General features: G+C 43.3%; 1 protein-coding gene across 1 annotated transcript; it reads right to left on the bottom strand.

Annotated features, from left to right (window-relative positions):
• Nucleotides 1-2,170: 2,170 nt before the first annotated feature.
• On the bottom strand, nt 2,171-2,638 carry LOC138899351 (uncharacterized). Its single transcript, XM_070185517.1, has one exon. The coding sequence runs from the start codon at nt 2,636-2,638 to the stop codon at nt 2,171-2,173; it is 468 nt and encodes a 155-aa protein (XP_070041618.1).
• Nucleotides 2,639-15,490: the final 12,852 nt, after the last annotated feature.

The following is a 15,490-nucleotide window of genomic DNA, read 5'->3' as shown; positions in this document are numbered from 1 at the left end:
GCGGAGAATGTATTTAACTTCAAATATGATGCCAAGATACCAAACTTCAACTTCCAATGTACTCAACAATTATGAAATAAGCAATAATTACGGAAGGAATAATCAAAGAAGTAATAACCTAACCTAAGCATGGATATCATAATTAAAAATGCAATACACAAGGAAACAAGTTCCACCCTCATGCTTTAACCCCACAACAAAGCATAAGTACTCATCACCACACATATACGTTGTACCCACACATTAAACACGTAACAATTAGACTAACAAGTCCTAATCCCTCAATTCAAGGTTAACCATGACACTTACCTCGCTCCGCAATTAAAGCAAAGCTCAATTGGGGCCTTCCCTCTAAAATTTGCCTCCAAACCAATCGAATCTTACCAAATGTAGTTCAAACAATTCAAAATAAGCTTCATAAACTATCCATGAGTGAAAAAGATTCAATCTTTAATGATTTTGGAAAAAGTTAACAAAAGTCAACCCCTGGCTCGCTTAGTCAAAACTCGAGAGTTGGACCAAAACCCAATTACCCATTGACCCCGAGCCCGATTATGTGATAAGTTTCTAAATCCGACCTCAATTTGAGGTTTAAACCTCAATTTTACAAAAATCTCCAATTCTACCCAAATCCCTAATTTCTACCATGAAAGAGAATAGATTAAAGGTTAGAAATTAATGAGTGTTGATGGAAATGGAAGAAAACGAGTTAAAATATACTAACCTACGAAGTGGGGATGAAATTGCTCTTCAAAATCGCCTCTAGGCCGAGATCTAATATTGAGATGGTGAAAATGAAGAAAATCTTGTCTTTGGGATATTTTAAATCACTAGCGTCAGGTCTTCATCGTGTTCGCGACGGACCTGACGCAATTGCGAAGCACTACGCCCCAAGTGGCCTTCGCATTCGCGATGGCGCTTCCCCCTAGCCATCGCGTTTGTGACCCCTTGATCGTGTTCGCATAGAACACCAAGTTGCTCCCTTCCCAGGCCCATACCCATCGGGTTCACATGGTATTGGTCGCATTTGCGAAGGGTGATCCCACCACTGCTTTGCGTTCCCAACCACAACTTCGCATTCGCGTTCTCTGAAACTAACAATCCTTCTAAGTTCAAAATCACTCTGTAGCCTATCAGAAACTCACCCGAGCCCCTCGGTCTCCAAACCAAACATGCACACTATTATGCGACGCCTTCGTGAAGTTCCTTGGAAGGGCGATGTAAGGCTAAGCAACCGATGTCAGTGCAGTTTCTATGCGCCAACTGAGGTCCCCTCTATACGCTAGACTAGATTATCAGTGCCGTACGGGAAAACCAATGCCATGAGCAATTGAGCAGCTGAAAATGAGCAATTGATGATGAAAGCTGATGATTGTATTGATGATGATGAAAGCTATTACAAGATGCTATGCGGTGTCGGGGGGGAGAGACCCCAGTACAAAGAATTGTTTGAATGCTTTGGTCCCCCTTAATAATGCTTAAAACAAATAAACCAAAGTTACATGAGTTTACCTATGAAAGCTGTAGAAGCACACTGAAAATGAATGAGGTAAAACTACTCTATAATTACAATGAAAAGGACTTAGTCTTCTACAAGGGAGAAACAAGTCTGATGGCAGCAACTTTGTCTTGAGCATCAGGGTCTGCGCGCGCATTGTTGTTGGCGTGCAGAGAACTATTTGGATCTGTCAGCGGCTGGGTGCTGGTGCTTGGCATTGGATCTACATGCGGGGAACTGTCTGTGCGTGTGGCACTGTTGGCAACATGATGTTTGTGTGCGTGACATTGTCGGTGCGCGCGGCACTGTTTGCACTCACCAGCCGATGTCACTGATTATCGGTGGGGCGATAGAGGGGCATGTGCACTTGTCACTTGGCGCTACCAAGATCATGAGGCCGACCGTGGCGCTAGGCATTGGGAGGCTTGCCAGGACACCACAGGGCGCGTCGAAGGGGTCATGGGTCGATGATGGAAAGTAGCCCATGACATTCTCCCCCACCTGAGTTGGCGACGTCCTTGGAGCCTTACCTGCAGGATGATGATGATTGGTCAGGCTCTTGATGGTTGGGAGGTCTGTTCCCCTCGGTGTTGTGAGGTGGCTTTTTGAACAATCTTCCATGTATTTCTGAAATGCTCTGAGGCGGCTTACGTGGAAGACTGGATGGATTTTCTACCAGGCTGGTGTGTTCAGCTGGTATGTTGATTTCCCGATGCGCCTTTCAATGGAAAATGGCCTGATGTATCTTTGCAATAGGCGAGGATCTTGGGTCCTCTTTGCAAACAAGTTCCGCTTCGGGGTTCTTACCATCACTTTGTCCCCTGCTTGTTGTTGGGCAAAGCGAAGGTTTTGTTCGGCACACCTCGTCGCCCTCTCTTGGGCTTTGACAAGATAGCTCTGCATAATCTTCAAAGTTTGCTCCCGTTTTGTCGAGAAACTGGCAGCTCGAGGAGATGTTGGCATGATTGGTACATTCACTGTCTGTGGGAGTAGCGGTTGTTGTCCGGTAATAATTTCAAAAGTGCTTTTGTTTGTATGGGCGCACTTTTGTGAATTGAAACACAACTGAGCAGCATCCAGAAGCTTCACCCAATGGATTTGTGACCCAGTTGCAAATTGGCGGAGATATTCCTCCAGCATGTCATTGAACCGGTCTGGCTGGCCATCTGCTTATTGATGGAAGTTTGAGTTATGACTCAATTTGGATCCGAGGCACCTGAATAAATGGGTCCAAAACTTGCTAGTGAAGCGTGAGTCGCAGTCACTAATGATGTTGTTGGGCATGCCCCAATATTTGACAATATGAGAGAAGAAGAGTCGAGCTGTATCTTCTGCCGATATGTTCTGTGGGGCTGCGATGAAGGTAGCATACTTGGAAAATTGTTCTACTACCACCATGATGGCTGCATAATTTCCGACCTTGGGTAATCCTGTGATGAAATTCAGGGAAATGCTTTCCCAAAGTATCTGTGGGACAGGTAGCGATTCCAAGAGTCCCGCTTGTGCTGAGTGATCCGACTTGTCCTTTTGGCATGCTTAACAAGTCTTCACACACTGAGGGGCGCCATGAGTTGTTGGACATCGATGATCTGATGTCTGATTGATGATGTTGAAAGCAGCCGGAACCATAGGTTCTTGTATTTTGACTGCCTTCTTTGCTTGCATGCCCGAGATGTTTTCAGCGGCCATCTTTATGGGTATGCATGGTATGGTGCGGGGTTTGGCCCCGTTGTCTCCCATCATTAAGAGAATGTTGGCATATGGCACTGGGATGGTGTTTGTTTGCCTGAGGAATTCCAATCCCACTATCAGTTTGAAGTCAGCGATGATAGTTATGCATAGGTCGAATATTCCCTTATATGGGCCAAGCTTCATTGGCACTTCTTTGGCTATTCCACTCACTGGCTGAGATGGAGAGTTGATAGCCTTGACATGACCCCTACTCTTTTTCACCGCTAGGCCGAGGTGCGGCACTTGAGTTTCACCGCTAAGTCCTTTTCATTGTAATTATAGAGTAGTTTTACCTCATTCATTTTCAGTGTGCTTCTACAGCTTTCATAGGTAAACTCATGTAACTTTGGTTTATTTGTTTTAAGCATTATTAAGGGGAACCAAAGCATTCAAACATTCAAGCATTCAAACAATTCTTTGTACTGGGGTCTCTCCCCCCCTACACCACATAGCATCTTGTAATAGCTTTCATCATCATCAATACAATCCTCAGCTTTCATCATCAATTGCTCATTTTCCGCTGCTCAATTGCTCACGACATTGGTTTTCCCGTACGGCACTGACAATCTAGTCTAGCGTACGGAGGGGACCTCAGTTGGCGCATAGAAACTGCACTGACATCAGTTGCTTAGCCTTACTTTGCCCTTCCAAGGAACTTCATGAAGGCGCCACGTAATAGTGTGCATGTTTGGTTTGGAGCCCGAGGGGCTCGGGTGAGTTTCTGATAGGCTACGGAGTGATTTTGAACTTAGAAGGATTGTTAGTTTCAGAGAACGCGAACGCGAAGTTGAGGTTGGGAACGCGAAGCAGTGGTGGGATCACCCTTCGCGAATGCGACCAATACCATGTGAACCCGATGGGTATGGGCCTGGGAAGGGAGCAACTTGGTGTTCTATGCGAACACGATCAAGGGGTCACAAACGCGATGGCTAGGGGGAAGCGCCATCGCGAATGCGAAGGCCACTTGGGGCGTAGTGCTTCGCAATTGCGTCAGGTCCGTCGCGAACGCGATGAAGACCTGACGCTAGTGATTTAAAATATCCCAAAGACAAGATTTTCTTCATTTTCACCATCTCAATATTAGATCTCGGCCTAGAGGCGATTTTGAAGAGCAATTTCATCCCCACTTCGTAGGTTAGTATATTTTAACTCGTTTTCTTCCATTTCCATCAACACTCATTAATTTCTAACCTTTAATCTATTCTCTTTCATGGTAGAAATTAGGGATTTGGGTAGAATTGGAGATTTTTGTAAAATTGAGATTTAAACCTCAAATTGAGGTCGGATTTAGAAACTAATCACATAATCAGGCTCGGGGTCAATGGGTAATTGGGTTTTGGTCCAACTCTCGAGTTTTGACTAAGCGAGCCAGGGGTTGACTTTTGTTAACTTTTTCCAAAATAATTAAAGATTGAATCTTTTTCACTCATGGGTAGTTTCTGAAGCTTATTTTGAATTGTTTGAACTACATTTGGTTAGATTCGATTGGTTTGGAGGTAAATTTTAGAGGGAAGGCCCCAATTAAGCTTTGATTTAATTGCGGAGCGAGGTAAGTGTCATGGTTAACCTTGAATTGAGGGATTAGGACTTGTTAGTCTAATTGCTACGTGTTTAATGTGTGGGTACAACGTATATGTGAGGTGATGAGTACTTATCCTTTGTTGTGGGGTTAAAGCATGCTGGTGGAACTTGTTTCCTTGTGTTTTATTGCATTTTTAATTATGATATCCATGCTTAGGTTAGGTTATTACTTCTTTGATTATTCCTTCCGTAATTATTGCTTATTTCATAATTGTTGAGTACATTGGAAGTTGAAGTTTGGTATCTTGGCATCATATTTGAAGTTAAATACATTCTCCGCATTATTTATTTTCCCGAATTCTTATTATCTTCATTACATGATAAGGAAGAGTGTAAAATCACAAAGGGTGATGTTGTTCCATTTCATTTATCTCATTTATTGATTAATACATAGTGAGGAAGAGAGTAAAAGCACGAAGGGTGATGTCGTGCCATTTATCTCATTTATTCATTATTATATGGTGAGGAAGAGAGTAAAGGCACAAAGGATGATATCGTGCCATTCATCTCATTTATTCATTGTTACATGGTGAGTTTGAGAGTAAAAGCACGAAGGGTGATTGCATGCCATTTTGTTTTACTTATATCATCATTTCATGGTAAGGACGAGAGTAAAAGCACGAAAGATGATGCCAGGCCATTTTCATATTATTGGTTTATCTGATTTCATCGGTTGATAATTTACTTGACTATTACGTGATTTCATACCGGTTGTAGTTATCATATTTTTCCCTTTTTTTCATGTCCCCTTCCAGTTTGTACGTTGTTATTCTCTGTTATTGTTACTGCCTCGTATATATACTTGTACATGTTTATTTACGTAGGTGTCCTGTCATAGCCTCGTCACTATCTCATCGAGGTTTGGCTCGACACTTACGAAGTACATTGGGTCGGTTGTACTCATACTACACTTCTGCACTTCTTGTGCAAATTCTAGTATTGGTCCTAGTGGTGCGTGAGGTGCATCAACTTAGATCATTGCATACGGAGACTTGAGGTAGATCTGCTGGCATCCGTAGCCTTGAAGTCCCCTTCCTCTTCCCTCTTTTACTGTTTATTTTTTTCGAAACAGTTGAATTTATTTCAGACTCTGTTTGTAGAACTTCTAGTTTCTCGTGTACTCGTGACTCCGGGTCTTTGGGAGTAGATATTATCACATAACTTATGTTGGTACTATATCAGATTGGTATTCTATTTTCTCGTTGTATATTATCATTGTGTTTAAACTATTAAAAATTGGCTATTTAATTATCTCACGTCGGCTTGCCAAGCAAGTAGATGTTTGGCGTCATCACGACCCCAAGGTTGGGATTTTGGGTCGTGACATTATTGTTCATTAGGTCGTGTTTGATGGGCCAGCAAAATTTAAGGAGATTTGGGGCCGGTAAACCGAATTTATGCAGATGGCATGGATTATAGCACATGAAAATCTAGGAATCGTCTTGAATTCCTATTTTATGGCCTAAAATGCCAAAAAACAAGGAACGTCATGGTGAATCGATGACTATAGTTCATTAGGTTGTTTTTTATGGGCTCGCAAAATTAGGAGATTCGAGGTTGGTTGCCCGAATTCATGCAGATGGCGTGGACTATGGCACACGAAAATCTGGACCTAAAACACCAAAAAATGACTTAAAATAGGAATCGTCTTGAATTCCTATTTTAAGGACCTAAAACACCATAAAATGAGGAGCGGTCGTGACGAAGCAATAACTATTGTTCATTAGGTTGTTTTTGATGCTCACACAAAATTTTAGTAGATTCGGGGTCGGTCGTCTGAATCGCCTAAAATTTTGTCCAACCATCAAAAACGACCTAAGGAACAATAGTCATCACCTCGCCACGATCGTTTCTTATTTTTTGGCGTTTTAAGGCCATAAAACTGGAATTTTACCGATTCCTAGATTTTTGTGTGTTATAGTCCACGCCATCTTTAAGACCACCGGACCCGAATCGCCTAAAATTTTGCCGGCCCATCAAAAACGACCTAAGGAACAATAGTCACCGCCTCGCCATGATCATTCCTCATTTTTTGGCATTTAAGGTCCATAAAACTAGAATTTCGCCCGATTCCCAGATTTTTATGTGGTATAGCCCACACCATCTCCATGGGGCAGGGTCATCGGACCCGGATTACCTAAAATTTTGCCGGCCCATAAAAAATGACCTAAGGAATAATAGTCATTGCCTCGCCACCGATACTTGGTTTTTGGCGTATTAGGGCCATAAAACTTGAATTCCACCAAATTCTCATATTTTCGTGTGCTATAAGCCCACGCCATCTGCATGGGCCCGGACCACAGGACATAGATCACCTAAAATTTTGCCGGCCCATCAAAAATGACTTGAGGAACAATATCTACCGCCTCGACATGATCGTTCCTTATTTTTGGGCATCTTAGGGCCATAAAACTGAAATTCTACCGATTCCTAAATTTTTGTGTGATAGCCCATGGGCCTGAGCCACCGGACATGAAACACCTTAAATTTTGTTGGCCCATCAAAAACGACCTAAGGAACAATAGTCACCGACTCGCCATGATCGTTCCTCATATTTTGGCGTTTGAAGGCCATAAAATAAGAATTCCGCCTGATTCTTAGATTTTCGTGTGCTATAACCCACGCCTTCTGTATGAGCCCGGGCCACCGGACCTGGATCGACTAAAATTTTAACGGCCCATCAAAAATAACCTAATAAACAATAGTCATCGCCTCGCCATGACCGTTCCTCATATTTTGGCATTTTAGGGCCGTAAAACTAGAATTTCGCCCGATTCCTAGATTTTCGTGTGCTATAGCCCACGCCATCTGCATGGGCGAGGGCCACCGAACTCGGATCGCCTAAGATTTTTCTGGACCATCAAAAATTACCTAAGGAATAATAGTCACTGCCTCTCCATGATCGTTCTATTTTTGGAGTTTTATGACAATAAATTAGAATTCCCCTAATTCCTAAATATTCGTGTGCTAAAGCGCCATGACGTAAGCATAGGCCCGGGCCACCGGACCCGAATCGCCTAAAATTTTATCGGCCCATCAAAAATGACCTATGGAAAATAGTCACTGCCTAGCCATTAACATTCCTCATTGTTTGGCCTTTTAGGGCCACAAAACTGAAATTCTGCCCGATTCCCAAATTTTCATTTGCTATAGCCCACATCATCTACGTGGGCCAGGGCCACGGGTCCCGGATCACCTAGAATTTTTTTGGCCCATCACAAATGACCTAAGAAAAAATAGTCACTTCCTCGCCATGACCGTTCCTAATTTTTTTGCGTTTTAGGGCCATTAAACTGGAATTCCGCATGATTCCCAGATTTTCATGTGTTATAGCCCACGCCATCTACATGGGCCTAGGCCACCGGATTCGGATCGCCTAATATTTTGACGGCCCATTAAAATTGACCTAAGTAACAATAGTCACCGCCTCGCCATGACAATCCCCCATTTTTAGGCATTTTAGGGCCATAAAATTGGAATTTCGCCCGATTCCGAGATTTTCGTGCGTTATAGCCAAGGCCATCTGCATGGGCCCAGGCCACCGGACCCGAATCGCCTAAAATTTTGCCGGTCCATCCAAAAGGACCTAAGTATTAATATTCACCGCCTCGACATGACCGTTCCTCATTTTTTGGCATTTTAGGGCAATAAAACTTGAACTCCTCTCAATTCTCAGATTTTCGTGTGCTATAATCCACGCCATCTGCATGTGCACATGCCATCGAACTAGGATCGCTTAAAATTTTACCAGCCCATAAAATACAACATAAGGAACAATAGTCACTACCTCGCCATGACTGTTTCTCGTTTTTTGGCGATTTAGGGCCATAAAGTTGGAATTTCACCTGATTTCTAGATTCTTGTGCGCTATAGCCAACGCCATCTCCATGATCCCAAGCCACCAGACTCGGATCGTCTAAAAACTTTTCGGCCCATAAATAATGACCTAAGGAACAATAGTAACGGCCTTTACATGACTGTTCCTCATTTTTTAGCATTTTAGAACCATAAAACTAGAATTTTGCATGATTCTCTAATTTTCGTGTGCTATAGCCCACAGCATATTCATTGGCACGGGCCTACGAATCCGAATCGCCCAAAATTTTACCGACCCATAAAAACGACCTAAGACATAATAGTCACCGCCTCGACATGACCGTTTTTTTTTGGGAGTCTTAAGGCCATAAAATTTGAATTCCTCCCAGTTCTCATATTTTCGTGTGCTATAGCCCATGCCATCTGCATGGCCTGAGCCACTGGACCCCAATTGCCTAAAATTTAGCCGGCCCATCAAAAACAACCTAAGAAAAATTAGTCACCGCCTCGCCATGATCGTTCCTTGTATTTTGTCATTTTAGGGCCATAAAACTAGAATTCTACCCGATTCCTAGATTTTTGTGTACTATAGCCCACGCCATCTGTGTGGGTTCGGAACCAGCCTCATATTACCTAAAAGTTTATCGGCCCATTAAAAATGACTTAAGGAACAATAGTCACAGCCTCGCCATGACCGCTCCTATTGTTTTGGCATTTTAGGGCCATAAAATTGGAATTTCCTCCTGATTCCCAAATTTTCGTGTGCAATAGCCAACGCGCCATCTGCATGGGCCAGGGGACCCGAATTCAGATCGCTTAAAATTTTGCCGATCCGTCAAAAATGTCCAAAGGAACAATAGTCACTGCATCGCCATGATCGTTCCTTGTTGTTTGGTGTTTTAGGGCCATATAATTGGAATTTCATCCCCGTTCCCAAATTTTTCCTGTGTAATAACCCACGCGCCAGCTGATGGGGCCGGGCACAATGATCCGGATTGCTTGAAATTTTGTCGGCCCATCGAAAATGACAAAAGGAGCAATAGTCACCCCCTCGCCATGGTTGTTCCTCATTATTTAGCATTTTAGGGCCATAAAACAGGAATTGCTCCTGATTCCCGCCCACGCCATCTGGATGGGCCCGGGCCAGCGGACCCATATCGCCTAAAATTTTACTGGTCCATCAAAAATGACCTAAGCAACAATAGTCACCGCCTCTCCATGACTGTTCCTCCATTGTTGGCGTTTTATGACCATAAAACTAGAATTCCGCCTGATTCCTAGATATTCGTGTGATATATCGCCACGTCATCTTCATAGCCCGGGCCACCGCACCCGGATCGCTTAAAAGTTTGTCGGCCCATCAAAAATCACCTAAGAAACAATAGTCACTGCCTCGCCATGATTGTTCATCATTTTGGCATTTTAGGGCTATAAAACTTGAATTCCTCTCGATTCTTAGATTTTTGTGTGCTATAGTCCACGCCATCTGCATGTTCACAGGCGATCGGACCCGGATCACCTAAATCTTACCGGCACATAACAAAATTACATAAGGAACAATAGTCACCGCCTCGCCATGATTGTTCCTCATTTTTTAGCATTTTAGGGCCATAAAACTGGAATTCCGCCCGATTCCTAGATTTTTGTGTGCCATAGCCCACGCCATCTCCATGAGCCCAAGCCACCGTACCCGGATCATCTAAAATTTTGCTAGCCCATAAAAAATGATCTAAGTAATAATAGCCATTGCCTCGCCATGACCGTTCTTCATTTTTTATCATTTTAGAGCCACAAAACTAGAATTCTGCTAGATTTTCATATTCTCGTGTGTTATAGCCCACGGCATCTGCATATGCCCGAGTCACCGGACCGGTTCACCTAAAATTATGTCGTCCCATCAAAAACAACCTAAAGAACAGTAGTGACCGCCTAGACATGACTGTTCCTTATTTTTTGGAATCTTAGGGCCATAAAACTGGAATTATGCCCAATTTTCAGATTTTTGTGTGTTATAGCCTACGTCATCCGCATGGGCTCGGGCCACCGAACCCAGATCGCCTAAAATTTGCCGGCACATCAAAAATGACCTAAGGAACAATAGTCACCGCATCGCAATGATCGTTCCTCATTTTTGGCATCTTAGGGCTATAAAACTGAAATTCCGCCCGATTTCCAGATTTACGTGTGCTATTTCCCACGCCATCTGCATGAGCCCGGGCAATAAGACCCGGATCGCCTATAAATTTCTTGTCCCATAAAAAACGTCCTTTCCTTGTATTTTGGCATTTTAGGGGCATATATTTGGAATTTCGCCTGATTCTCAGATTTTTGTGTGCTATAGCCCACGCCGTCTGCGTGGACCCGGGCCACCGGACACGAATCGCCTAATATTTTACCGGCCCATTAAAAATGACCTAAGGAATAATAGTCACTACCTCTCCATGACCGCTCCTCATTTTTTGGCGTTTTAGGGCCATAAAACTGGAATTCTGCCGATTCTGAGATTTTCGTGAGCTACAACCCACGTCATCTCAATCGGACCGGGCCACCGGACCCGAATCGCCTAAAATTTTGTCAGCTCATAAAAAATGACCTGAGGAACAATAGTCACCATATCACTTTGACCGTTCCTCATTTTTGGCATCCTAGGGCCATAAAACTGAAACTCCGCCTTGTTCCCAGCTTTTCGTGTGCTATTGATCACGCCATGTGCATGGGACCGAGCCACCAGATCTGGATCGCCTATAATTTTCTCGGCCAATCAAAAACTACCTAAGGAATAATAGTCACCGCCTTGCCATGATCGTTCCCCGTATTTTGGCATTTTAGGGTCATAAAACTGAAATTCCGCTTGATTCCCAGATTTTCTTGTGCTATAGCCCACACCATCTACGTGGGCCCGGGCCACCAGACTCGGATCGCCTAAAATTTTGCCGACCCATTCAAAACGACCTAAGGAACAATAGTCACCGCCTCTCCATGACCGCTCCTCGTTGTTTTGTATTTTAGGGCCATAAAATTTGAATTTAGCCGATTCCTAGATTTTTGTGTGTCGCATCTGCATGGGCTCGGGCCACCAGACCTAGATCGCCTAAAAATTTTCCGGCCAATCAAAAATCACCTAAGTAACAATCTTCACCTCCTATGCATGACCGTTCCTTGTATTTTGGAGTTTTAGGGCCATAAAATTGGAATTTTTTTCTGATTCCCAGATTTTTGTGTGCTATAGCCCACGCTATCTACTTGGGCCCGGGCCACATGACTCAGATCGCCTAAAATTTTGTCGGCCCATTAAACACGACTTAAGGAACAATAGTCATGGCCACGCCATGACTACTCCTCTTTTTTGGCGTTTTAGGGCCATAAAACTAGAATTCCGTTCGATTCCCAGATTTTCGTGTATTATAGCCCACGCCATTTTTCGCGTTTTTAACCATAAAATTGGTATACCTCCCGACGCAGAGCCACAGGACCAGAATAGCCTAAAATTTTATCGGTCTATCAAAAATGATTTAAGGAACAATTGTCACTGCCTCGCCATTAACGTTCCTTGTTTCTTGGCCCACACTATCTGCATGGGCCCGGAACTTCGCCCGATTCGCAAATTTTCATGTGTTATAGCCTACACTATCTGCATGGGCCGGGGCCACCAAACCCGAATCACCTAAAAGATTTTCGGCCCATAAAAAATGACCTAAGGAACAATAGTCACCACCTCGCCATGACCGTTCCTCAATATTTTGGTGTTTTAGGGCCATAAAACTGGAATTCCGCCTGATTCCTAGATTTTCGAGTGCTATAGCCCACGCCATCTGCATGGGCCGGGGCCACTGGATCCGGATCGCCTAATATTTTTCCGGACCATTATAAATGACCTAAGGAACAATAGTCACTGCCTCACCACGACTGTCCCTCGTTGTTTGGCATTTTAGGGCCATAAAACTTGAATTCCGCCTGATTCCCACATTTTTGTGCGTTATAGCCCAGGCCATCTGCATGGGCCCGGCCATCAGACCTGGATCATCTAAAATTTTATCGTCCCATCAAAAATGATCTAGGGAACAATAGTCACCACCTCTCCATGATTGTTCCTCATTATTTGGCGTTTTAGGGCCATAAAACTGGAATTCCGTCCGATTTCTAGATTTTATTGTGCTATAGCCCACGCCATCTCCATAGGCCTTGACCACCGGACCCGGATCACCTAAAATTTTGTCGGCCCATACAAAATGACCTAAGGATCAATAGTTTCCGCCTCGCCATGGTCGTTCCTCATATTTTAGCGTTTTAGGGCCATAAAACTTGAATTTTGTCCGATTCTCAGATTTTCGTGTGCTATAGACCACGACATCTGCATCGGTCTGGGCCACCTGACCCGGATCGACTAAAATTTTGTCGGTCCATCAAAAATTACCTAAGGAATAATGATCACCGCCTCGACATGACCGTTCCTTATTTTTGGGCATCTTAGGGCCATAAAAATTGCATTCCGCACAATTCCCAGATTTTCATGTGTTATGCCCCACGCCATCTGCATGGGCTAGGGCCACCTGACACGGATTGCCTATAATTTTTCCGGACCATCAAAAATGACCTAAGGAATAATAGTCACTGCCTCACCAAGACCGTTCCTTATAGTTTGGCACTTTAGGGCCATAAAACTAGAATTTCAGCTGATTCCTAGATTTCCGTGTGTTATAGCCCACGCTATCTGTGTTGGCCCGGTCCAGAAGACTCGAATCGCCTAAAATTTATTCGTCCCATTAAAAATGACCTAAGGAACAATAGTCACGGCCTCGCCATGACCACTCCCCTTTTTGGCATTTTAGGGCTATAAAACTGAAATTTCGTTCAATTTCCAGATTTTCGTGTGCTAGCCCACGCCAACTGCATGGGTTCGGGCCATCGGACCCGGATCGCCTAAAATTTTATTGGCCAATCAAAATTGACCTAATGAACAATAGTCACCTCCTCTCCATGACTGTTCCTTGTTTTTTGGCGTTTTAGGGCCATAAAATTGGAATTCTCTCCTGATTCCCAGATTTTTAATGTGCTATTTCCCATGCCATCTGCATGGGCCTGGGCTACCGGACCCGGATTGCCTAAAAATATTTTAGCCCATCAGAAACTACCTAAGGAACAACAGTCACCACCTCGCCATGACTGTTCCTTATTATTTGGCATTTTAGGGTCATAAAATCAAAATTTCGACCGATTCCCAAATTTTTGTGTGTTGTAGCCCACGCCATCTGGATGGACCCGATCCAACGGACCCAGATTGACAAAAATTTTGTTTCCCATCAAAAACCACCAAAGGAACAATAGTCAAGGCCTCGCCATGACCGTTCCTCATTTTTTGGCATTTTGGTGGAATAAAACTGGAATTTCACCCGATTCCCAGATATTCCTATGCTATAGCCCACACCATCTGCATATCAAACATGATCTAAGGAATAATGGTCATTGTCTCACAATGATTGTTCCTCACTTTTTGGCATTTTAGGGACATAAACCTGGAATTCAGTCTGATTCCCAGATTTTTGTGTGCTATAACCCACGCCATCTACATGGACCCTGGCCACTGGACCCGGATTGCATAAAATTTTGTCGGCCCATCAAAAATGACCTAATAAACAATAGTCACCACATCACCATGAATGTTCCTCATTTTTTGGTGTTTTAGGTCAATAAAACTAGATTTCTGCCCGATTCCTAGATTTTCCTATGCTATAACCCACGCCATCTGCATGGGCCCGGGCCACCAGACCTTGATCGCCTAAAATTTATTTTGCCCATCAAAAATGACCTAAGGAGAAATAGTCACTGTCTCGCCATCACCGTTCCTCGGGTTTTGGCATTTTAGGGCCATAAAACTGGAATTTCACTCGATTCCCAGATTTTCGTGTGCTATAGCCAACGCCATCTACATGGGCCCAGGAAACCGGACCTGGATAGCCTAAAATTTTTCCGGCCCATTAAAAATGATGTAAGGAACAATAGTCACTGCCTCGTCATGACTGTTCCTTATGTTTTGACATTTTAGGGCCATAAAATTAGAATTCTGCCTGATTCTCAGATTTTCGTGTGCTATAGCCCATGCCATCTGTATGGGCCCGGGCACCCGCACCCAAATCGCTTAAAATTTTGACGGCTCATAAAAAATAACCAAAGGAGCAATAGTCACCGCCTCGCAATGAAATGACGTAAGGAATAATACTCACTGCCTCGCCATGAAACAGTCATTTGCAATTATAGAAACCCAACTAAGAGTCGGGGTCGAATCCACACGGAGCTAAGATAGGAGTTACGGGTATATATTTCAATATGCGTTATTGAATTATCGAGATTGCACTTTCACAAAAGATTGGTTTTCTATTTCTAATTTTACTCTATTTATTGCAAAATAAAGAAAGAATACTAGAGATAATTATTTTTGGGGTTTTTTCAAATTGATAAAGAGCCTAGGGCTATGACCATTACCTAGGTGTTTGCCTAATGGGATAAAGACTTTAATGCTTGTTCTATTGACTGGGGTGTATTATAGCTATCAACTCTAAATAACCCACTCAATACCTCTCGGTCAGAGAGTGGTTTTGTCCAATTTGTCTTTCTCAAGACCAAATGGGTATCACACAAAATAGTTGATAAAAGCTCAAGTCGGGTTATTACTATCTCTAGGTTGAACCCTTTAATTGGGTAAATCAATCTCTCAATTGACCCAATCCCAATTCCTTATTAGCCAAGTTATCCTAGACTAGGTTTCTCTTTCTCAAGAAGAGACTAAGTCAAATAGGCATGAACTGATGTTTGCAACCTTTAATTCCACAAATTAAAGCATGAACTAAGATAAATAATAAATACACA

This window comes from Nicotiana tomentosiformis, chromosome 9 (genome assembly GCF_000390325.3).
Source record: "Nicotiana tomentosiformis chromosome 9, ASM39032v3, whole genome shotgun sequence".
NCBI classification, from domain to species: domain Eukaryota; kingdom Viridiplantae; phylum Streptophyta; class Magnoliopsida; order Solanales; family Solanaceae; genus Nicotiana; species Nicotiana tomentosiformis.
Note: the sequence above shows the minus strand (reverse complement) of the source record. Positions and strands in the feature narration are given on the sequence as shown.